This window comes from Gigantopelta aegis, chromosome 8 (genome assembly GCF_016097555.1).
Source record: "Gigantopelta aegis isolate Gae_Host chromosome 8, Gae_host_genome, whole genome shotgun sequence".
NCBI lineage: Eukaryota > Metazoa > Mollusca > Gastropoda > Neomphalida > Peltospiridae > Gigantopelta > Gigantopelta aegis.
Genome location: NC_054706.1, coordinates 39,655,709 through 39,682,091, shown reverse-complemented (window position 1 = coordinate 39,682,091; position 26,383 = coordinate 39,655,709). Strand labels below are relative to the sequence as shown.

The 26,383-nt window shown below is 35.8% G+C and overlaps 1 protein-coding gene across 2 annotated transcripts in view; it reads left to right on the top strand.

The window, feature by feature from the left end:
• The window catches only part of LOC121379905 (protein flightless-1 homolog), a 75,232-nt gene that overhangs the window by 29,349 nt on the left and 19,500 nt on the right, over positions 1-26,383 (top strand). Inside the window, exons 20-29 of one of the 2 annotated variants that reach the window (XM_041508576.1) lie at positions 1,854-1,969; positions 3,560-3,689; positions 7,171-7,263; positions 11,090-11,174; positions 11,646-11,733; positions 15,948-16,061; positions 16,548-16,656; positions 17,937-18,020; positions 18,473-18,569; positions 19,653-19,833. In XM_041508576.1, coding sequence (XP_041364510.1) covers positions 1,854-1,969; positions 3,560-3,689; positions 7,171-7,263; positions 11,090-11,174; positions 11,646-11,733; positions 15,948-16,061; positions 16,548-16,656; positions 17,937-18,020; positions 18,473-18,569; positions 19,653-19,833 — 1,097 coding nt within the window. The remainder of the gene's footprint in view (positions 1-1,853; positions 1,970-3,559; positions 3,690-7,170; positions 7,264-11,089; positions 11,175-11,645; positions 11,734-15,947; positions 16,062-16,547; positions 16,657-17,936; positions 18,021-18,472; positions 18,570-19,652; positions 19,834-26,383) is intronic. The other variant, XM_041508577.1, reaches the window with a different exon arrangement.

The window sequence follows — 26,383 nt, the reverse complement described above, 5'->3', positions numbered from 1 at the left end:
TAGATAAATCTGTCTGACCCGAGGGCTAGATAAATCTGTCTGACCCGAGGGCTAGATAAATCTGTCTGACCCTAGGGCTAGATAAATCTGTCTGACCCTAGGGCTAGATAAATCTGTCTGACCCTAGGGCTAGATAAATCTGTCTGACCCGAGGGCTAGATAAATCTGTCTGACCCTAGGGCTAGATAAATCTGTCTGACCCTAGGGCTAGATAAATCTGTCTGACCCTAGGGCTAGATAAATCTGTCCGACTTGAGGGCTAGACGATTTCTACGACGCGTGACGTTATAACTCATGTTTTACGATGATTGATGTCATAACTCATAGTTTTTAAAATTTCATTTCACGTTGTATCATTGTTTTAAAAATATTTAAACAAATTAATATTTTCAACTTTATATTTATTGGTAAGTTGAACATTACATATTTATGTCGTTGCATAAGGTGGACTATATTTTCCCGCGTATGATTAAATGAGTTTGCAGGTGAAATGTATACGAATCATTCTACAATAAGCAGACTGTATCTTACAAAATTAATGTTTTGTTACTGTAATTAAATGGGCAAGGAAAAGAATCCATCACCGTTGTGAGGTATAGATAAGGCAATTCCAACCCTCGGGACAAAATGTTTTGTCCCTCAGATTGGAATAGCCTTATCTATACCTCACAACGGTGTTTGATTCTATTAATATATATCCCTTGGATCCTAATGTTACATTATTTCTCTTAAACTGTATCTGTATCAGTAGATTAACTGTATTCAATAGCTGATGATTAATAAATCATTGCACTCTAGTGGTGTCGTGAACCAAAACAAACTTTAACTTTTGTCTTCCAATTTCCAGTATATGTGGATAAGCTGCATCCCAATTTTGTGTTTTTGTTTTTTATTGTCCAATATCCATGGATAAGCAGAATCTTAATTTTGTGTTTTTGTTTTGGAATGTTCAGTATCGGTGGATAAGCTGGATCCTGTTTTTGTTTTTCAGTGTCCATTATCCATGGATATGGCAAAAAAAAAAAATAGGCGTGTTTCCGGTCGACCGACCGTCCCTAGTTTTACCAACCCCCCCCCCCCCCCCGACCCTAATTTGTTTTTGTCTTAAACTGAAAAAAAACCTAAAAAAAAGAAAAAAAAAGAAGTAAAAATAAAAGAGGACAACATCACCAAACAAGAGTATTTCCTTCCTTGCACATTGTTTACGTACTATTATACGATACATTTTGCACATGTAATTCCCTTCTGAAAAACATTGAGAAATTATGGAAAAGCTTTTGAAATAGAGTTCCTTCCCCTGATTAGCTACCACCGAACAGCTTGGTCAGTCACGGAAGTAACCGAATGTACGAACATAGCCTTGGTACAGGTTATTTCGATTACATATAATCGTATCAATTCAGCTTAATTCTCCTCTTCACTTAAATCAACAGGTCTTATTATTAATGCATCTTAAATGTTTGCATAAAGTATTTAAATTAAGAACAACGAAATTAATACAAATGTCCCATTAATTTAAGGAAATACACAAACAGTGCATACCAATACTACTACTACTACTACTACTACTACTACTACTACTACTACTACTACTACTACGACGATAATGATAATGATGATAAATAATAATAATAATAATTATTATTATTATTATTATTATTATGATAGTATTCAATTAAAAAAAAAACCCCAAAAAACAACCCTACCTACCTACCCTAATTTTTTTGGGGATTTAATCGGAAACACACCTATTTTTTTTTTGGCCTAAGCTGAATCTTAATTTTATGTTTTGTTTTCAAATGTCCAGTATTGGTGGATAAGCTAGATCCTAATTTTGTGTTTTTGTTATCCAGTGCCCAGTGTCAGTGGATCAGCTGGATATTAACTTTGTGTTTATGATGGATGCTGGTTTCAAGATCTTTATCTGGGTGGGCAAGAAAGCGAGTGGAGTCACCCGTACCAAAACAAGGTCAGGCTGTAATAAATGTAGCATTTGATGCATTGTTAATTTGCTATATATGGTATGATAATTAAACATAGGAAGTATGCTCTACATTAAGTTAACTCACAGATCATTAATTTGCTATTTAGTAAACATGATATGAACAGAAGAGTAACTAACACTAATATTTATTACATACCTATTCAATCTTACTATAGTAATAAAGACATTTTCAAACAATGTGATAAATTTATTTTGTATTACACACACATGTATCTGTGATATATTTATTTTGTATTGCACATATGTGCGATCTGGACTGGAACTTTTAAATAGGGAATTTCCTTATTATTTTTAATGTTGTTAGTGTCTTTCTTATTTGAAACATTACACAAGATTTCTGCAGAGTATGATTCTAAACATTAAAGTAAATCCGTGAAAGGAGTATTGATTTAAGAAAATGTAGATATGATGTTAAATTAATAACATTGTTTTTCACGCCCTGTTTATTCCACTAATTTATTTTGTGCAAAAACATACCAGTTGACCGCTATGTGGTCTTGTGGTATATATTCTTGTGCAAAATACGTTGTTTGTGTGGTTTTAATGAAACGGTTAATGGGCAACGATACTCCAACTAGAATCTAAGATGAGCGATTATTGTAGCTTTTCTCCATCAAATGTTCGGGACGGGATGTAGCCCAGTGGTAAGACTCGCTCGATGCGCGGTCGTAGTGGGATCGATCTCCGTCGGTGGGCCCATTGGGCTATTTTTGTTCCAGCCAGTGCACCACCACTGGTATCTCAAAGGACCTGATATTTACTACCCTGTTTGTGGGATGGTGCATATAAAAGATCCCTTGCTGCTAATTGAAAAGAGTAGCTCATGATGTAGCGACAGCGGGTTTCCTCTCTCAATATCTGTGTGATCCTTAACCATATGTCTGACGCCATATAACCGTAAATAAAATGTGTTGAGTGCATCGTTAAATAAAACATTTCTTTCCATCAAATGTTCTATCATAAATTTGTTTGCTAGGACTAACTTAAAAGATAGCAAAGCTGGTTAGAACATTACCATCAAGCACATATGACGTACATCTAGGTCAGGGATTTCCCCCTGCACAGAGTTTTCTAACGAACGATTACAGCTTTTGCATGAACAATCCGTCGTTTATGTTGATATTGACTTTGCATAACCGACAGACGAACGACAGCATTTTTTGTGCCAAATTTTACGCCATGTACATGTATAGCTTGTATGAGAGGTGTTGTCAAAAGTTAAGTTACAAGATCAGTGTTTCTGGTCATCATCATTAACATAGGTGCATGCTTGACAGTGGTGTGCTACTCAATAAAGAAGACAACGAAGGTTTCAAGGATCATGTTGTTCTAGGTCTATATTTGAGTCTGTTCCAGAACATCCAATCTCAGCAAAGGATGTTAAATTTGTGTAGTCATCGCTCTATTTCATCCACTGATCAACTGGGGAAAATGTGACGTGTTAGAGTACTTGCATATATTACTGTCTTGAAGCAACACAATGTTAGCATCATGATATTAGAATATTAAGTCTATGTTTGTGTGTGATAACTAAGATTCTCATTGTTGGATTAGATTAATAGCTGAGAAGATTAACAAGAATGAGAGGAAAAACAGAGCAGAGATATTCATGATAGCCCAGAATCAAGAATCAGCAGAATTCTGGCGCCTTATTGGAGGTCCTCCTGCAGACTTGAGTGTTACGGTATGATATTGTAGAAATGGATGGATTTCACAAAAGTTAATTTCCCAGTGCCATAGGCATGTTGATAATCGGTAAATAGAAAGGTAAAAAAGAGAAAAATGGATGTTAAAATTTTACAGTTTGTAGGACTATCTTACTATATAGTATTGTTTCCGTCAAAATTTCTCGTTATAATAATGTTTTTATTTGAATTTTGATAATCCTAACATGTACTAAGAGGCATAAATAACAGTGGATATTTCACTGAATATTTTCTTATAAAAATGTCTTATATATGTTGTTTGTGAACAAATGACATATTTGTCATAAATGTAACTGAAAGAATATTGCTCAAGTAGGATGGGTGGGGTGGGGGATGGACTAAAATGTGTTTGAAACACAAAACCTAACCTGGTGTTTGTTGCAACAACACAGCACTGCATATGAACATTGTTTTGCATGTGTTGCCTGCACTCATCTCTATAAAAACAACTGTTTTCTTGTCTTTCTGTCTTTCTTCACTATCACTCAACAAGTATTGCTGAAAACATGTTGTTTCATTTCAAAATAAACACCGAAATTGTAATGTTTGTTTAAAACACATTTTATTCCATTTTGTTTTTGCGATTTGAACAATATTCTCTTACAGTTACAATAGTTACCAATGTATCAGTATATATGATAGGACATTTCTACAGGAAAATATGAGTGAAATGCCCATTGCCTTATTTTTGCCTCTAAGAATATTTCTGTAAAAACATTTATAGATAGTTTACTTGCAGTTATAGATCTACTTTCATTTTTTAACTTTTTCTTTTTACCCAAGCAATAAATTCCATCTTTATCATTTAACACTTAGTAAATGTGAATATGTCAAATAAACAAAACTGTAAAAAACCAAACTTGATCCATTTTATTTATGTAGCCTTTGGCATATCTGTCAAATTTGTTATCACATTTAATTGATATCTTACACTCTTTTGTCCAGCAGTATATAGCTATGTAAAACAAAAACAGAAGACCCAGTCAAATATGGATTGTCAGGGTGTCTTGGGCTAACTATATCATGTCACCAATATGTACAGTAGTTTCATAGATGAGTACATTTCAAGTAATTTTGTAATATGTTTTGTTGTTAATTACCTGGTTGCAGAAAGACTCTGCATATTTCAGTAATGTAAGTAACTTATCTGAGTAGAAATATATTAAATAAATAATACATTTGTTCATCCAGAAAAATTTATGAACAACAAAACTTAAATCAAAAGAAAAATGTGAATTAATGATTAACACAAAAGTGGTGCAAAATTCACAAACATTGTAACTTTACATTTACAGTTAGCAGCCAGATGTTTACACGTGTTTGGTATCTGTTATAAAATTATGAGAAATGGATCAGGATATTTCAAACTAAATATAATGATAACGATTGCTTTTTCGTAATTTGTACATGAACATAAATTTATGACTGAAAATCTATTATACTGTATGAAAATCACAAATTGGGAAAAAGTTAAAACATTTCATGATTTTGGTAGAAATTTTAATCAAAATAATTAAATGAAAAAGTATTTTCATGATAATAAATAGGACAAATAATGGATTTCGAAATATACCTAAATAATTTCCTTTGGTCCTTGCTGTCACTCATCTTCCATAGTGACATAATTTTCTATGTGAAATAGATACCGTACTGTAAAATGGGTATTATTTGTCTGTCTGTCTGTGTGTGTGTGTGTGTAATTTTCGCGTTGTTAATTTAACTGCACACATTTATTACCAGAAAAATACATAAACACCCCAACAAAATGAAACAAGAATAACCCTGTAAATTTACTCAAAATACTTTTTACTACTAATATTGCAAAACATTAAGCAAAAAATACTGCTACAGAACAAATAAAAGTTTGTTTTGTTAATGTCCTAAAATAGACCAGCATGTCTTGCTTTAGGTACACTTGTTCCTGAACGTAAATCAGCCACCTGTCTTTGATCAGCTTCATGTGGCTGGTTCGTAAATCAACAGAAATATTCAAAAAATAAATTTTTCCTTCATCATCTTCATCTGTGGAAATCTTGTTGGTGACTTTGTTTGAATACCACTGCAGAAAACAGTCCTTCAGTTCGTCCTTGAAATCTTTGCTTACTGACAAGTCAAGTGGCTGCAGTCAGTCAGTGAAACAGGCTGGTGTTTATCTAGCACGGTCTTGTTCTGACATTCTCTTAGAAACATCAAAAATGGCCAAATCGTTCTGCTCAGTATATAAACCGAGCTCCGGTTGTTTTCTCTCGATAATTGGTACAATGATGGTATCGACATAGTGAATCATTGAGTCTGCATTACTCCAGTGGTTTTTGGTATGCTGAAGGCCTCATCCCTTTAGAAATTCCACTTCAGGGTAACACTGATTCGTCTTACTGCAGTACAACTTGCCATGGCCATCAGTGATGTAATTTGTCGCTTGTCGTCGGTGCTGGTTATGATCACTTGCTTACTATCTTTTTTGTCCATGGTCCATTCCTTGTATGAGATTGACACTTGTCTGAACCCAGTGGATCAACATGTCGCGTGGAATGTGATAATTTTGTCAGCAGTCGTTCACCTGTTTCACAAAGTTGAACTTTATGCTGTCAAATCCTCTGGCAGTTTCTTCAAATCTTATGTTTCTTTTTTTGTCATAAGTCCCACCCTGTCGAGCATTGATTTTGCCAGGATTATTTTGACATCAACGTGACCTTCATATTATAGTAATTTGTTTCTATCAAACTTTGTTACAGTGCCTTCTATGATATCTATAACTTTCCTTATCAAGTCCAGCACTTTTCTATTTAGTTTTTCACATAACACGTTGGGTGAACCAAGTTTTTTTTACTATTAAGTACATCTCTGTCTATTCTTGTGTTAATTTTGTTTGGCGCTGCACCACAAAAATTAAAACCACAAGATGGATGTGTTCGATATTGTGAAAATTTTCTCTGCGAATAATACCCATTTTACAGTATATTTGTATGACTGTTAACTATAAACATAAAGTTACAAAGTTTTGTTAATCTGGGTCCAGTATACTAACAACATTCAATGAATACATCTTAAAAAAAAAGTCATTTTAGTTTTGTGCTTCTGTGTTTTTATATGGATTTTGACTTTTTCGTGATCTAAAAGAAAATCTGTTTGTCTAACAATTTATAGCATGACTCTTGTTAATAAATAACAATTATTGTTAAATGTAAACATTTATATACATTATTTTTTGTCATAAAAAATATTTGATCATTTGTTTTACACTTTATTCTAGCAGTCTAAAATAGATTATTGAGTTTACTTAATATTTTAATATAGAAAAGTGTGTGTTTTATCTTTAATATAGAAACGTTTCTTTTTAATTTTATATTCATTGTACTAAATGATTTAATATATTATAGCAATAGATCTCCAAAATTAATACCAAATTAACAAACTTATCTATTTTTGCAATTTTTATTTTTGTTGTGCTAACAACAGCGAAAAAAGAAAAGATATAGAGTTGGGCGGAATACGATTGGTATACTTACCCGGCTTGAGATTGACTCTGACGATGGTGGAGGCGCTGAAGACGTAATTAGTTGTTGAGCAGATGCTTGGTTCTGCTGCGTGTCTCACTCACCGCTCACACCCCTACTAACTGGTCCGCTCATCTCCACATTGGCCACATTGCGCCCATTGTCTGTCACTTCATCCAGCAATATTGGCATGCTATGCATGATGTTAGTGTTGATGTGATTATATCTTCACTGTGTGCAGAAAATGACTTTATTCAAGGGGTGGGACATAGTCCAGAGGTAAAGCGCTCGCTTGATGTGCGGTCAGTGTGGGATCAATCCCCATCAATGGGCCCATTGCGCTACTTCTCGTTCCAGCCAGTGCACCTTGACTGGTATATCAAATGCCGTGGTATGTGCTATCCTGTCTGTAGGATGGTGCATATAAAAGATCCCTTGCTACTAAGATTATGTCAGAATGACCAAATGTTTGACATCCAATAGTCGATGATTAATAAATCAGTGTGCTCTAGTGGTGTCGTTAAACAAAACAAACTTTAACGTTAATCTAAAGATAACATTATAAGTTATAGTATTATCCTTCAGAATTCTGCAGTTGAGATATCTCGCCAACATTGTGGCAAGTCGACACACTGTTTATTGCATTCTCTAATTCATATTTACCACCATTTTGAGCACCCCAGAGATTGAAAAATACTAACAGAATTACTGAGAATAACATGAAGTAGCTTTGTTCCCATTAAGATTTTTACTTAATTTTTATTTTAATTAATAACTGAGAAAATTGAGTTGAAAATGCATATTTGCTGTGTGAATACTTTAGCTTGTCAATAGCGGCAGAATATATAATTTTTATTGAAGTAATAGCTAATTATGACACCAACAACAAATATCATTAAATATTTAAGGATTGTCTGTTTTTTCTTTTATGTTCATCTGGGTATGAACCAAAAAAATTAATCCGAAAACTGCATGAATCACATAAGTTCTCACATAAATTTGCGGATGATTTTGTTTTGTTCATACCCAGATAAACGTAAAAGAAATAACAGACAGTATGTATAATTAACTTTGAAACATACTAATAATAACACTAAAAGTTCGTTTTAATTTTATTATTTGTTGCTTCTTAAACAGTAACGCTCAGTGAAAGTACTAATAAAAAGTGACAACATTATTTTTATGCTCAATGAGAAATGATCAAACTTGTAGGGCTGGATCAATGGGATGACGTTAAATTGTACTGAATGTAACGGAAATGTAATTATTGAGATATACATTGTGATTTGTTTCCAGTACACATTGATGTCAGTTAATGATGATTCACAATAATGGCAATAAATACTGGACATCTGGCCACATATACATCAAACTTGAATTAGTCATTTTTTGGACTGCACTAGCTGTTCTAAAATATTATAAATACATGTACCCACAGAAATAATATATATCCATTCACATGAACAAGATTTTCTCATGTTTCTATTTTCATGATTAAATATTTACATCAACACTGACAACAATGGTTGACTTTACCAAACAGTTCATAATAATGAAGATCATGGTAGCAGATGTTTGGGTTTAAAAACACTTATTTAAATTAATTTTTTTTGAAAAGCTGTGATTTAGGCACCAAAACAATAGGATTTACTAGAATAATTTGAAACAAATATACTGGGAACAACAGGTGTATTGTGTTAATGCTTAAAATTAAATATATAATGGTCTGAATTTAGTTAACTTATTTCCAGTATTCCTAAAATAACCTGACACGTGGAGCAAAATGCATGGAATATTTTCATTTGCCTGTTATTTGTGCATGTATATTTGTTATTGATTATGGTTAAATAATACTCCTTGATTCATTACATACAGTTAATTTAATCTAGTGTTTGCTTTATTTAAACAGTGCTGGAAACCAGTGATACATTTAAACTAATGTATCCTTCTTTTGGCAGTGTTTATAATGTCTGAGTGCAAACTATAGAAGATGCTGTACAGATTTAAGACAATTGTTTGTTTAGCAAGGAATGGCTGCATATATTGTGTTTAAGTGGAGTTCTTGTCAGTCATGGTGGTCAAATTCTTTCTTTTATTGAAGACCTTTAAATATAATTTATACTAAGGAATTGACCACAACATTTTTATCCAAATAATATATATATATATATTTTAAAATAAGCAATTCCACTTAAAATCAACAAGAACTTTGAACAAATGAATGACGAAGTTTAAACCATGAAACTAACAATTTGAAATCAATGTGAACTTTAACAAATGAATGACAAAGTTTCAACTAAGAAACTGTAACAATTACTCAGAAACAAAAACATTTTATTATTGCCTATGTTATTTGCTAGGGAAAAAATGTATAGTAAAAGAAATGCAGACTGGACTCTGGTAAATTGAGCTTGTTAGATATGCATGTTTGGTTATCATCTTTAGTATGGTTGTAGCAAAATGAAATAACAATTTTAGCTGTACTTCAGTGTGATTGCTAGTGAATGAGGAATATTCTGTTTTGTTAGTACAAAGGTAATACAAACGTACCTCAGTTTGCTGCCATTGTTTAGATGCTTCCAGAGCTTTTTTCCACCAATTTAACTACAAAATAAATACATTTTCTTGTTTCAAATACGTGACCTGATGCTTATAAAACTTGAATCTAGACTTGAGATGCTAACACAGTCTGAGACTAACATGATACAAGTTGTATGCCTGTGACTTCATTAAAGATTGAGTCTAGACTCAAAAAAGTTTTGTAAAGACAGGGCTCATGTCTAATGTATGTACTGTCAGTCCTGATGTTTGTATGGTAGCTTTTTTTTGTGGTCAGAAAATACATTGTACACTGATATTCTAAACGACCATCTCTTTAATTATAACCTCATAATGTGTGGAGTTGTGTGGCTTTATTAATGTGCAATAGCTTCCTTCATAAACAGAACTTGTTTCTGAGCTGTAAATATCATTAAAAGCTATAGCAGTTGTAGCAGCAGCAACAACAGGGACAATAGCAGCAATGGCAATGGCAGTTGTAATGAATACTGCAGCAGTGGTAGTGGTGGTAGCAACAGCGGCGGCAGCAACAGCAGAAGCAGATACCGGCATATGCAGCAGCGTTGGCAGCTTGTATTTAATTTCTCTCCCTTATAGAAAACTAATGTCAATATCCACCTATTTGTCCAGCGGTCTGTCAGTTTTCAGATACTAACTTGAACATTGTGTTAGTTTGTACACAATAAATATAACACATCTTACATTAACTTTTAGTTATGTTACATTTGATGGATGGTACAAGTTTTTAATACCATCTTTTTAAACTTATCATTCGTAATTTTATGAAAAATAATAAAAACATGTTGACATGTAAACTGACACATTATTTTGATAGGGGTAAAGATAATCTAAAAGCTACATCACATAACTGTTTTTGAATTTGAATTGATATCACTTTGAATACGTCTACAATATAATAAACTTGTCCCTAATACTTCCATGATTAAAATGCTTGACAACTGTGTAAATTACTATTGGAATGTTTTTGTTTTATGAATACAAATGTATGGGATTGTGTTTGAAAAAAAATATTGTAATTTTAAAAAATTACCATTTACCAAAATTGCAAGATCTTTATGTTTTGTGTACAAATCCAAAACAATAGGTTGTTGACTTAATTATATTTTTCAATTTTAATCTTTAACTTCAGATTATAAGACATGTATTACAGAATCTGATGTAATATGTTTAGACAATTTACATATTTTATCTTGATAGGACAATTTATAGCTGTCAGTTTTTGTAAATAACAGGTCTTTTTGCCATGACCTGGCTATTGTTATGTAACTGCTATGTTGAATGTATGCTTGGTTTGTTAACAGGAGGTTGTGCATGCTAGGTTTGAGACAGCTCCACCGAGACTCTACAGAGTTGGACTTGGTAAAGGCTATCTGGAATTACCACAAGGTTGGTGGTTACATAATAAATCTTACCAGTAAATGCAATCAATATTGTCCTTACTGACTTTTAGTACATATAAATATTGTTTTTTGTTATAATTCTATTCTGTGTATGTAATGTTGTATTTTTATATCGATGTGATGTCGGAGCAAAACATTTATAATAAAAACCTTTAAGGTGAATGTTACGTTGTTTCTTAAATTGAGTGCTCAGACAGGATGGTGTATGTATTACATAGGTTCATCTTGCCTGTATGATGTAACAGTAAAAAATTCTTAATGCCTGGTTTCTTCTCTTTTTAACATTTGAGAATAGTTTGCTGCAAAAAAGAGAGAAGAATCTGCCTAAAACCCACTTGACTGGATAATAATGGCAGGACTTTAGAATAGGTTGATTAATATGGCTGACAGTTTTTGCTTGTCTTAATATTATATTATAATTTTCTTAAAATGATTATTCAATTGTTTTTGTTCTCAGTGGAAATTCCAAAAGGTCAACTCGTTCAGTCCTTACTTGATACAAAGTGCGTCTACATTCTCGACTGCAAGACTGATGTCTTCGTGTGGTAGGCTCATTTGTATAGTGTATATTAGTGTTTGTGTATATATCATATTCACACCCAGAGCAGTGCTGTTAATGACATACATTAGGGCTTGCCAACCTTTCTAATTACATAGTTTTAAATGTGTTGATGCTTGCAGCTAAGCAGATCAAATTTTACCATATCCACAGGCGAGACACTGTAAGTGGGTTGTCATACATTATGTATTGCGCTACTTAAATGTACAGAACCCTGTAGGCAGTGTAAAATGTTTTTGACTATTACATTTTTTGTAACTGTTAAATTAATTACATATTACGTAAAATGTCTTGATTAAGTTACAAGTTTGAACAAATGTGTTACCTGTTGTCTGATATTTATAGTAGTTCAAAATACATTTTAAGTGAAACAGAAAAGATACCTACTCGAGGACTATAGTGAGTATGTTGAAGACATGTATGTATTGTATGGCTGACCTAAATCAATGCATTGCATTGTGGATGTTGTAGCTTGATACAACACTATCATCATATCATTGTGGATGTTGTAGCTTGATACAACACTATCATCATATCATTGTGGATGTTGTAGCTTGATACAACACTCTATCATCATATCATTGTGGATGTTGTAACTTGATACAAACACTATCATCATATCATTGTGGATGTTGTAGCTTGATACAACACTATCATCATATCATTGTGGATGTTGTAGCTTGATACAACACTCTATCATCATATCATTGTGGATGTTGTAGCTTGATACAACACTCTATCATCATATCATTGTGGATGTTGTAGCTTGATACAACACTATCATCATATCATTGTGGATGTTGTAGCTTGATACAACACTCTATCATCATATCATTGTGGATGTTGTAGCTTGATACAACACTCTATCATCATATCATTGTGGATGTTGTAGCTTGATACAACACTCTATCATCATATCATTGTGGATGTTGTAGCTTGATACAACACTCTATCATCATATCATTGTGGATGTTGTAGCTTGATACAACACTCTATCATCATATCATTGTGGATGTTGTAGCTTGATACAACACTCTATCATCATATCATTGTGGATGTTGTAACTTGATACAACACTCTATCATCATATCATTGTGGATGTTGTAGCTTGATACAACACTCTATCATCATATCATTGTGGATGTTGTAGCTTGATACAACACTATCATCATATCATTGTGGATGTTGTAGCTTGATACAACACTCTATCATCATATCATTGTGGATGTTGTAGCTTGATACAACACTATCATCATATCATTGTGGATGTTGTAGCTTGATACAACACTCTATCATCATATCATTGTGGATGTTGTAGCTTGATACAACACTATCATCATATCATTGTGGATGTTGTAGCTTGATACAACACTATCATCATATCATTGTGGATGTTGTAGCTTGATACAACACTCTATCATCATATCATTGTGGATGTTGTAACTTGATACAACACTCTATCATCATATCATTGTGGATGTTGTAGCTTGATACAACACTCTATCATCATATCATTGTGGATGTTGTAGCTTGATACAACACTCTATCATCATATCATTGTGGATGTTGTAGCTTGATACAACACTCTATCATCATATCATTGTGGATGTTGTAGCTTGATACAACACTCTATCATCATATCATTGTGGATGTTGTAGCTTGATACAACACTCTATCATCATATCATTGTGGATGTTGTAGCTTGATACAACACTCTATCATCATATCATTGTGGATGTTGTAGCTTGATACAACACTCTATCATCATATCATTGTGGATGTTGTAGCTTGATACAACACTCTATCATCATATCATTGTGGATGTTGTAGCTTGATACAACACTCTATCATCATATCATTGTGGATGTTGTAGCTTGATACAACACTCTATCATCATATCATTGTGGATGTTGTAGCTTGATACAACACTCTATCATCATATCATTGTGGATGTTGTAGCTTGATACAACACTCTATCATCATATCATTGTGGATGTTGTAACTTGATACAACTCTATCATCATATCATTGTGGATGTTGTAGCTTGATACAACACTCTATCATCATATCATTGTGGATGTTGTAGCTTGATACAACACTCTATCATCATATCATTGTGGATGTTGTAGCTTGATACAACACTCTATCATCATATCATTGTGGATGTTGTAGCTTGATACAACACTCTATCATCATATCATTGTGGATGTTGTAGCTTGATACAACACTCTATCATCATATCATTGTGGATGTTGTAGCTTGATACAACACTCTATCATCATATCATTGTGGATGTTGTAGCTTGATACAACACTCTATCATCATATCATTGTGGATGTTGTAGCTTGATACAACACTCTATCATCATATCATTGTGGATGTTGTAGCTTGATACAACACTCTATCATCATATCATTGTGGATGTTGTAGCTTGATACAACACTCTATCATCATATCATTGTGGATGTTGTAGCTTGATACAACACTCTATCATCATATCATTGTGGATGTTGTAGCTTGATACAACACTCTATCATCATATCATTGTGGATGTTGTAGCTTGATACAACACTCTATCATCATATCATTGTGGATGTTGTAGCTTGATACAACACTCTATCATCATATCATTGTGGATGTTGTAGCTTGATACAACACTCTATCATCATATCATTGTGGATGTTGTAGCTTGATACAACACTCTATCATCATATCATTGTGGATGTTGTAGCTTGATACAACACTCTATCATCATATCATTGTGGATGTTGTAGCTTGATACAACACTCTATCATCATATCATTGTGGATGTTGTAGCTTGATACAACACTCTATCATCATATCATTGTGGATGTTGTAGCTTGATACAACACTCTATCATCATATCATTGTGGATGTTGTAGCTTGATACAACACTATCATCATATCATTGTGGATGTTGTAGCTTGATACAACACTCTATCATCATATCATTGTGGATGTTGTAGCTTGATACAACACTCTATCATCATATCATTGTGGATGTTGTAGCTTGATACAACACTCTATCATCATATCATTGTGGATGTTGTAGCTTGATACAACACTCTATCATCATATCATTGTGGATGTTGTAGCTTGATACAACACTCTATCATCATATCATTGTGGATGTTGTAGCTTGATACAACACTCTATCATCATATCATTGTGGATGTTGTAGCTTGATACAACACTCTATCATCATATCATTGTGGATGTTGTAGCTTGATACAACACTCTATCATCATATCATTGTGGATGTTGTAGCTTGATACAACACTCTATCATCATATCATTGTGGATGTTGTAGCTTGATACAACACTCTATCATCATATCATTGTGGATGTTGTAGCTTGATACAACACTCTATCATCATATCATTGTGGATGTTGTAGCTTGATACAACACTCTATCATCATATCATTGTGGATGTTGTAGCTTGATACAACACTCTATCATCATATCATTGTGGATGTTGTAGCTTGATACAACACTCTATCATCATATCATTGTGGATGTTGTAACTTGATACAACACTCTATCATCATATCATTGTGGATGTTGTAACTTGATACAACACTATCATCATATCATTGTGGATGTTGTAGCTTGATACAACACTCTATCATCATATCATTGTGGATGTTGTAGCTTGATACAACACTCTATCATCATATCATTGCAGCTCCAATAACAACTGGTATTCTTCTTTGATGATAAGTTAAAATCAAATATTTTTTTCTGAGGAAATTAAAAATAATTTAGTCAATATAACATAATTAATGTATTACCAAAGATGTTTGAAGGTGTCATTGCAGACTATAAATAAGTATTTTGACTAGTATGTTTAAGTATTAAGTTAGCTTTAATTTACACCAGACACACAAGTATTTAACAAAGAAACACAGTAATTGACACTAAATTATGTTAGTATCTGTAAAAACCGGAAAACAAGTATATTTTGAAGTGTTTTTAGAATGTTAAGTCCAGAAAACATATCTTTAAAAAGCACACGAATATTATACATTCCCAATTTTCACTAAAACTGTAACCTTAAAATTGGTGTTAAATGTGTTTTTAAAAACAACATTCACAAAATTGGTATAAACATAGTATAGTTTCTTATTTTATAACACAATTTAAAACATTTTCTGTAAAAGATTTAAATTATTTTCAAGGATTGGGAAGAAGTCAACACGACTGATTCGTGCAGCTGCTTTGAAGCTGTCCCAGGAACTGCACGCAATGATTGAACGTCCAGACTTCACGTCAGTCACTCGATGCTTGGAGGGGTAGGTCTCATAGTTGTAGCAGTCAGAAGGCAATCACTGGGCACTTTCATACTCGCACACCCTGACTCCACGCCAAAGGTTATCAGTTGTCAGCTCATCAACTAGCATAGTATTCCACGGACATAAACATTTATGAAATTTAAATGACAACAATCATAACCAGTACAGTAATAATACATACAGTGATTTAAATGTATGATTCTCATCACTGTATTAAATTATCTTAAATAAAGAGACAGATACCACTGACTTCATGGATCACTTCAATATAACAGTATTAATAACTGGTAATTCAGTTACAAAAGGAAGAGGTTTTGAATGACAGTGTCATTTTATTTTATTACTATCAGCTGTTTTTGTTGTTCTGAAATATTTTTTTTTATGTGATATATATATATAAAGAATTTCCAAACTGCGTTTTGGCTGTAGTATTTGGTCTGTTGTAACTAAATTCTGGTGTAATGTTCTTCTTTTGCTGTGTTTCAGGGGAGAGCCTCAGATCTTCAAGACAAAGTTTATTGGATGGGATGACGTGATTCCTGTTGACTACACACGAACCTCCGAGTCGGTGATACGGCGAGGAGCTGACTTGAAAGTAAGTCATTCTGCATGAACGCACGGTACACACGAACCTCCGAGTCTGTGATACGGAGAGGAGCCGACTTGAAAGTAAGTCATTCTGCATGAACGCACGGTACACACGAACCTCCGAGTCTGTGATACGGAGAGGAGCCGACTTGAAAGTAAGTCATTCTGCATGAACGCACGGTACACACGAACCTCCGAGTCGTTGATACGGAGAGGAGCTGACTTGAAAGTAAGTCATTCTGCATGAACGCACGGTACACACGAACCTCCGAGTCGGTGATACGGCGAGGAGCCGACTTGAAAGTAAGTCATTCTGCATGAATGCATTGGAACAGCCTGTGGGCCAAGTGTGAAGTTAGTGTACAAAACACTTTTAACATTTCATTTGTATATTTTTGCCAACCTCCGAACACCGTGATGGAAGGCCAGATATAGGTGTGAACATTTCTGATGTTATCTGTGAAAGAAGACTGAACATCTTTGTGTATTATTTGACAGGAGGGATGTGTTCTCTCCATGATGCACTTGTTTTATAATTAATTCATTGCTGTCACTCAGCATGTAAAATAAAGTAGTTTAAAATCCATGTTATGTCCACAGTGCAACTAAAACATTCCACCAGGAGCATCCCTGCACCTTAGCAACAAACTTTAATTGTCACTGTTGTGAAAGATGTTGTAACAAGAGGAAAACATTCTTACAAATCTAATATCATCATAATGAAGTTCACCTGATTATTCCAGATCCCTGTCCAGCTTGTGTTTCCATACAATACAGTTATACAGGATGAAAGCAAAATTAAGAGACATCCATGTTTGAAAATGATTCATATAGTTGACATTTTGCTCTTTTGTATTACATCTGTCATTCTGTATATATAATAATCTACACTGTAATAGAATTAATTTGGAGTGACTGTGACGGTTTAGCTGATAAGTGTTTTTGCGAGGATGTCGTAAACCTTTGATTGATTGATTGAATCATTCATTCATTAATTGATTGATTGATCGAATCATTCATTCATTAATTGATTGATTGATTGAATCATTGATTGATTGATTGATTCATTAATTGATTGATTGAATCATTCATTAATTGATTGATTGAATCATTCAGTCATTAATTGATTGATTGATTGAATCATTGATTGATTGATTGATTGAATCATTCATTCATTAATTGTTACAGATGATAAGCCTACCTTTGTTTGACACCAAGTAGCCGATGTGAATTGTTTTGCTGGGGTGTTAAACATTGATTGATTGATTGATTGATTGATTGTTTCAGGTGATAATGGAACGAGACAAGCTGAAGACCGACCTGTCGGCGCTGTTCCTGCCGAGACAGCCGACCATGACAGAGGAGGAAGCGGTCAGTACACACATTAACATTCATTATCTACATTGGATCTCGTGATGCCTAGCGGCACCCCTCATTGCTTTTCTACTTAACCTGACCTCAAACAATAGCATATTCCCCTAGGATAGTAGTCTGGTCCTAATATTCTAACTGCAAATGTGATGGCTAAAATCTTCCAATGAGTCCTTTGCTTTCTGTTGTGGTCTCCTGACTGAAGCTTCCTTTCCCCTGAGCACATCGAATGGAGGATTGGAAGCGTGGAGGCTAGAAGGGTATAAGCCCTTAAGGCCAGGTTAAATACTATTTAATCATTGACCTCACATAAATGTTTTATAAAAACTGCAGTTTGTAGGTAGACATACATCAGTGCAGCTAATTTATAATGTGATAACTCGTTGAACTTTAATTAAGTGAGATAATAAGCTTATATGTTTGTAGTATATTCATTCTGGTTTATTGTTTAGACACAGCTGTCATTAGATTGGAATGAAGACCTTGATGGAATGGAATCATTTGTACTTGAAAATAAGAAGTTTGTCCGACTACCCGATGAAGAACACGGTAAGTGATGAACTGTTCCACTTGAGATGTGTTTCTGGGGTGCCAGCCTGTAGAAGACATTGTATGTTCTGTATCAGAAAGACCCTCCCGCCCGTATACACACAGTAGCAGTAGTCGCTTCAAAATCTGCATGCTGTGAAAAGTAGAACAACTGCATTCAGCAGGGTACAAAATTAACATAGGAAAGCCGGTTCCTGCCCATTATTTTGCTAAAGGGCCATTTATTACCAAACCAAGCAAACTTAAATGCAGACAGATAAACAGTAATGGTGGTCAAATTAAGCCATAATAACATGAAAAACAGAGGGGTGTGTATTGGCAGGCATTACATAATTTTAGCACTGAGAAAAAATCCAATCAGCTGAATAGATCCACCAAGGTGGTTCGATCCTGCGACACAAGCATTTCAAGAGAGCATTCAACCGACACAAAAATAGTGAGGGTTTTTGTGGGTTTTTTTTTTCAAAAGACCTTTTGTTTCTTCTTTCATCAACCCACATAGAAATTATGTACAGACTAGGACAGACTATTATAGAAGAACATGATTGCTTTTTGAAATAAACATTAGACACGATCTTGAACTGCTATATACTTTATTATTTGAAAACTATAAAATCAGAGATGATACTTAAAATTAATTAACATCTTCTGTAGACTACATATACAAACATACCCTGTAATATGTTGCTATTTTGATATCTGAGTCTGTTACATTTTTGTCGGGCCTGCTAAAATCATTAAATGGCCTGTTACAGACTAGGCTGTTAAGTCTGAGCTTTGAGTCTGGACTCTCACCTTCTATATTCATGCCAAGCTGTTTGTTTCATCCACAGCATATCCTTTCAAGAAAGCTTTTACTTACATAAAAACACCAAGCTAATCACACCTATAATTTCTACAGCAATAATGTTGTAAAGGAGTTTTATGGTATGAATGTTATTTATTTTTGAACATCATTGTATTGTTTTCTTGAAAAAATTATTATTTCAAAGTATCAGTTATTATTGCCACGTTGCTCTAAACGTGGTCAGTAGACTAGGGTGCGACTCTGGTTAACCAAAAGTGTGTTGTGTATGATTGCAGGTATTTTCCACACTGAGGACTGCTATGTATTTCTGTGTCGGTACTGGGTCCCGGTGGAGGTGCCGGAGGGGGAGGAGGATGACGAGGATGACGAGCCCCCCGAGGACGACATCCGCTGTATCGTCTACTTCTGGCAGGGCCGCGACGCCTCCAACATGGGCTGGCTCACATTCACCTTCAGGTAGGCTTCTCATCGGGAAATACTCGCAGTGTTGTTAACAGCACTGACAAACTATCAGCATTAACAACACTGACAAACTGTCAGCATTAACAACACTGACAAACTGTCAGCATTAACAACACTGACAAACTGTTAGGTTTGTTTACAACAATGAAAAATTGTCAGCATTGATAAAACTGAAGAACTGTCAGATTTGTTAACAACACTGAAAAAGTCGGGATATTTAAAAACATAGAATTTTTTGTAATAATTGTTAACAACAGCCAAAAAAACCCTTTTCTAAGTTCATGTCCTAAGTTCTCAAAATGATGCTAATATTAAAAAAAAAAATCTGGATATCTGTTTATATGTTTATTAAAACTCAGAATGCAGCTTATATTTTTTAACCAAACAATTTTACCATTATAACTATTCATTTCTTCAACTTTTAACACAAATTGCAAGACATCAGAATTGTTATATTCGTTTTTCTAAAATGCTGTCTGTTAACATTGGTTCTCGAGGACTCCATTTTGTAATTTGTCTTAAAATATTTTTTATAAATTATTATAAATATATGTTTTGTTGAACAACATACATGTTTTGATAAAACACTGAAAAGTTTTGTGTTAGAAAGTTTTGGCTGTAAGCTATACCACTAAATGTTTCACTCACTGAAACAGGTTACGTAGTTAACAATATTTACTGCTGATGCATGCTACAATTTTTTTACTCTATGTGCAGTGATCTTTGCTACATAAAGGCCAGTTTAGTGCTCATTTGAAGCATAAAAATACTAATAAAAGGGTAGCTATTTGAAAAGCAACTGTCTCTTTGTAAATATTGATATGATTTAGAATCGAATGCTTATGCTCACAGAAACTAGTTCACCCATGATACATATTATTCATGCTTATGTCCAATTAAGCTTCAAACATGCTGTCTTGGGCACACACCTCACCTATCTGGGTTAGTTGTTAGTGGTTAGATAGAGAGAAGTCAGTTCAGTGGCCTTACACCTACTCATTGAGTCGTTAAACCCACACTGGGTGGGAACCAGTACCCGGTACCTATCAGCCTTAAGTCCAATGGCTTTGCTATACCAGTCCTCGGAGGTCGGTTATCATTTCAACTCAGAAACATTCTAGTTTTAGTGGTTTCTTACACTATGTTCATGCAGTAAATAAAACTAACTGTTTTTACAGTAACATGAAAGTGTGTATAACTGAGATTATTGACTGAAGCGTCTGATTTGGAGTTGATAACAGGGAACATTATAACTCAGTTTTTGTCATAATTCAGTTTGCAAGTTTCAGAGATCACTACACAATTCTAAAATGTTAAGTACTCTTTAAACAGAGGAAAGTAATGCATGCATATAAATTTTGCATACATTGTCAGGGCTAAAAATTCGTGTGAATCTCCGAATCTGATTGGTGCCAGGATTCGTGCAAGCATAAAACATCCGAATCTGTTTGGATTCGCATGAAATATTTCCAAAAATTAATTAAATTGAATGATCAGTGAGTAAAATGTTCCTGAATTTAAAAAAAAAAAAAAAAAAAAAAAAAAAAGTAGTCTGGTTATCAAGCTTCAGTTTAAACTGGCTTCAAACGCGTAGCATGCATTCGAATGTGTGCATGTTCGAAACATAGCGGTTTATCGAGACTAGTCTGGCCTGGAGCCAAGCGGTGGTTGGCCCAAATTGTCAATGAAGAGAACCGAAAGGAAAATGTTTGTTCAGTTCTTACATAATAACAACAGACAGTAATTAAGTGTTCCCAAAATTAGTAATACATCAGACATTTCTATGTCAGTTGGCTGATATTATGTTCCAACCTTGAATCACCTGCTCTTTTCCAATATGGCGGCCGGCGAGAATGGCGGTTTGTAAACAGTGGCAACAAATTCAGCCATATTGTTAACTTAAAATATTATTTACAAATTAAGTTATTGTTTACTATCAGCTAGGAGTCTTCCGCAAGTGTGTACAAGTTTGTAAGTCTGTTGTTTTGTTGTGTACTTTGTAAATAGCTTCGGGGCTATTTTCTATTGTTTACATTGTGTAGTGGCCTTGGCAAGTATTGCCAGATATGTGCCGGGTGTGAACACGTGTTTATAAAGATATTTTAGTTCTCCTGTTCCAATCATGTCATATGATGCTACCGATAGGGTTATTGCCAATTTGGACAGGAGTTTAAACAGTTTAAATCATGTCGCAGCTACTTATGCTATTGATAGGGCCAATCTGTCAGTCGCTTCCTCCCTCGGGGGGGTTGGATCTGTCAGATTTGCCGGACGTGTAACATGTTGCTCAGAGGTCCCTGGCGTGGGACACGTCAGGTGACACGGGTATGGTAGAAAAATTAACACCGCGTTCCGCCTCTACACCGTCGAAGCGACCCAGACGCGACACTCCACTCCCTGATGGTGGCCTTCCCCTTAAGGTAGATAGATACCTGCCCGGGGGAATGAGTTTTTACACACGGAGGATTCCGATAGTCTCGCCCGCCAGATTCAGTTTGACCGGGAACTTGAATGCAGCCGTATTACAAATTCGGTTGGTGATAATTTGTCAATCACCAGCCCCACCCAGTCAGTATTATGTGTGGTCTCAAACAGCTCAGGGGGTGACCAGTGAGAAGTCGGAGCCAGAATATGACAATAAAGAATTAAATAAGTCAGTCTTTTTTATTGATGGGGGTGAGGTAAGTGCTGCAAATTCTGAGTCACCATCACTCTCAGCCGAGCAGCCAGCCTCACTGAGGTCCCCGACCCCACCCCTGGGAATAGTGGAAGAACCCAGAATGAGGAAGATACCTGCTGCTCGGCTGGGAGTCGCTGTACAGATGAAAAAACAAGGTGAGAGTAGGCTTAACAGTGGTGTTGACAGTAATATTTATGCCGTTCCAACCAGCAACCCCTTCACCGCCCTCAGTGGTGCCTCTTCTCCTGCTCCTCATAACCAGTCTAAAACTAAGCTAAACTTAAATGCAACCACTCCTAAAAAAGAATTCAAAACGTGCCGGGTTTGAGGAGAGTGATGTTTGGTAACTTTGACCCCACCCCCTACGATTTCGAATTTTTTCAGGCTACCATTAGAGATTTACAGAGTAAAGCCCCCGTGGGTGTTTTTAAAGAAACTGCTTTTTTCTACTCTAGATTAGCGAACGGTCAAACATTCATTCAAGCATTCGATAACGTTCCCTTTGCAGCCCTAGGGTCAGTTTTTAGCATGAGGCCCCACCCTGATAGCTGCGATGAGGTTGCTGTGTTGCTTAAGGAGTGTACTGACTACCCCAGGGACAAAGATAATAATAATTTGTCAAATAGACTGTTGGAAAGTAATTATGTGCAGGCTTTTGGAACCGGCCCTGGTCAGAGCTTGGCCCTGGCAGGCTCCATACATAGCAGCATTAACAAATCCTTTAGTCCCCGGGCCGACACCGCTATCATTGTTGACAGTCAAAAAGGTGTCGAAACGGGGATTCCGATTGCCAATAAGCCACTTGTGCAGGGCTACGATTGCGTCCGCGCTCCGATAGCGGAAGCCAGTTTCGATTCCTTTTTCGAGCGAACTGGTAATTCTGCACGTACGCATCGTGTCAAAGTGCCAACCGGCGTGGTTACTCGACCAAATCCGAAGCAGACTTCGGTAACTCCCGGAGAGACTTCGGAGGGCAATACTTCGTGTACTGCAACTCCGGATATCGACGGGAGTAAGTCCCAGTACTTTACAAAAGCGTACGGCTTCTGGGATGGTTGTGTCGCCAAGATACAAGCCCGGGACCCCCACAGTGGCGGGTTCAAGGAAGTTATCCACAATATGAGAAAGCGCCGGTATGCAAATTCTTTTGACTCTAATATTGCTGAATCCCCCACCGTGGGGGATTTTCTTAAAACTAAAACCGTCACTCCACCCCTCGCCGCTAAACGTGTTAGATCCAAACGGAGGGTGGAATTAGCTTCCACTAAAGGCAACACGAGTTTGCCTACAAAATTAGATTCTGTAGAGATGGAGATGGACTCGTTCCCCCCCTTGGGTCGGGTGCCCCAGGACCCCGGGGAAAGGTGGGGGAGGTGTCTGATTTTTACAGAAAAGTCAAGCCGACGAGAGAGGGTGGGGGAGCGAGCCAGGTGCGGCCACCTTCCACACCCACTACAAATGATGTCCCCTATCAAACTAACTAGAGGAAGGTTAACTCAACAGGGTAGAGCCAAGCCTCCCCCCTCTTCTCTTAGGAGGATAGTAAAAACTGATATGAGGGGAGTTCAGGGCACTGCATTGCTCCAATCTATCAGAACGGCCAACCCCAACATGTCCATCACCAATGCCACGGTATGGAACAATGGCTACTTGGACATCATCTTCGCCCGCCCCCCCGGAACCGGGGTTATTCAGGTAAAGGGGGTGGAACATGTACTCCACCTCTATCAGGCAAAACCTGTTAAGTGCGCCAAATGCCAGAGGTGGGGCCATACCCAGAAAAAATGTAGGTCCACACGGGAGCACCCCATTTGCTTTAGGTGTGGGGCCGCCCACCCTAAAAGAACCCCCGATAGTCCGTGCACTAGACCTGTCTCTTGCGCAAACTGTAGGGGAGATCACTGCACTCACTTTAAGGAGTGCCCTGATTACAGGAGAGCGGTCCGCCTTATGGCGAGAGTGGTTGCTCCGATGTCTACTATGGGTAGTCAGGCCGGTGTCCCTCACCGTCCTGCCTTGGTAACTGGCGCATGACAGACTACAAAGACTGAGCCGCTGAATGTGGCTAATGCCACTCAGTCTACCAAATCTAAAACTTACACCGGCGCTGCCTCGGGGACATTCCAAAAGCCCCAATTAAAAAATTATTTCTAGATGACATTGTAGTGGCATCTAGAGATGCGTGCAGGGTCCTGAATGATCACCTGGCCATTAAGATTAACTCAGCTGCCATTGAAACACATAGTGTTTCATGGTATAAGGCCAGGGATCTTGTTGTTCTGGAGACGCGAGCTAACACTAGTGTGGATTAACTTTTTATGGTTTTCTCCAACTAGTACTGTTCCGTCCCCCATTATGTCGTTACATATTAATAATAAGTATAATATTGATATTAATAATAGTGGTGTTAACGGTGTTAACACCAATAATAATAAGAAGGTTGACCATCTAGGGCTTACCATTTTACAATGGAATGCCAGGAGCCTGCGTGCAAATGGACCCGAGCTTAAAAAATATTTACAATTTAATAAAGACATAGATATTATTGCCATTCAGGAGTCATGGATTGCTAATGTTACAGATAAAATTAAACGTACTAAATTATTCGTTGAATACAAAATTTCAGGTTACACCGGACTCTTTTTTACGAATGACAATAGTACTAGGAGGGGGGGGGGGGGGGGGGGGGGTGGCTACCTTTGTCAAAGATGGTATCTCCCACTCTCAAATTAAGATAACCAGGGGTCATACAGGAATCGAAGCGGTAGGAGTAACCATACATGCTAAATCTGGGGATATTAATATATTTAATTATTATGTACATCCTACTACTTCCGGTACTAAGTATAAATTAAATGATTTTCTGGCACCGATTGGTAACTATGATAAAAAAATTATTATTTTAGGGGATTTTAATTGTAAAAATAAATTATGGGGTTCTAAAGTTACCAATCTTCAAGGCCGTACTGTTGATACCTTTATTGAAAAATTAGGGTTAGTCTGTTTAAACGATGGAAGTAGTACTTTTCTTTCGGCCTCCTATCATACTTGGTCCTGTCTTGACATTACCTTGGTGTCGAGCACTCTGGCTGCAGGTTGTGAGTGGGAGGTCCTTGATGACCTGGGTAGTGACCACCTTCCAATTAAAACCAAATACAATATCTCAGATTTATGGATTAATAAAACTAAATATAAATCTAAATGGAATTTTAGTAAAGCAAATTGGTCACAGTGTGTGCTGTGTGCTGAATTAGATCATGAGCAGATTAGAGATTTAAATATTGATAAATTTAATAATAATTTAACTAAAGCTATTATAAATATTGCCAAGCAATCTGTTCCGGTCTTTTCCTTTAAAAATAACCATAACCCAGTCCCTTGGTGGACTGAGGAACTTAATAAACTAAAGAAAATTAGAAATAAATGTAGAAATGTTTTGTGGAAAGCTAATACTGAAGAAAATATTAATAATTTTAAGGACAGTAAATATAAACTTAAACTCAGTATTAGTAAAACTAGACAAGCCTCATGGACTCAGTTTTGTGGTTCGCTTAACAGGAACTCTAATGTTAAAGAGGTGTGGTCAAAGATCAAAAGGGTGAAAGGGAAGCCATCTAATATTAAAACAATTCTTAAGAATAATGTTAATTGTAAAACTAACCAGGATAAAGCTAATATCTTAGGAGCTGCTTTTAGAAATAATTCTTCCACTAATAATTATAATAAAGAATTTCAAGATAGGAAAATTACTATTGAAAAGAATAGTCCGATCCCTCGTAAACCCTGCTCCTTGAAGGATGACCTACCGTATAATGCACCATTTAGATTCCAAGAACTTCTTAGTGCTTTTGGTGGCCGAAAGGC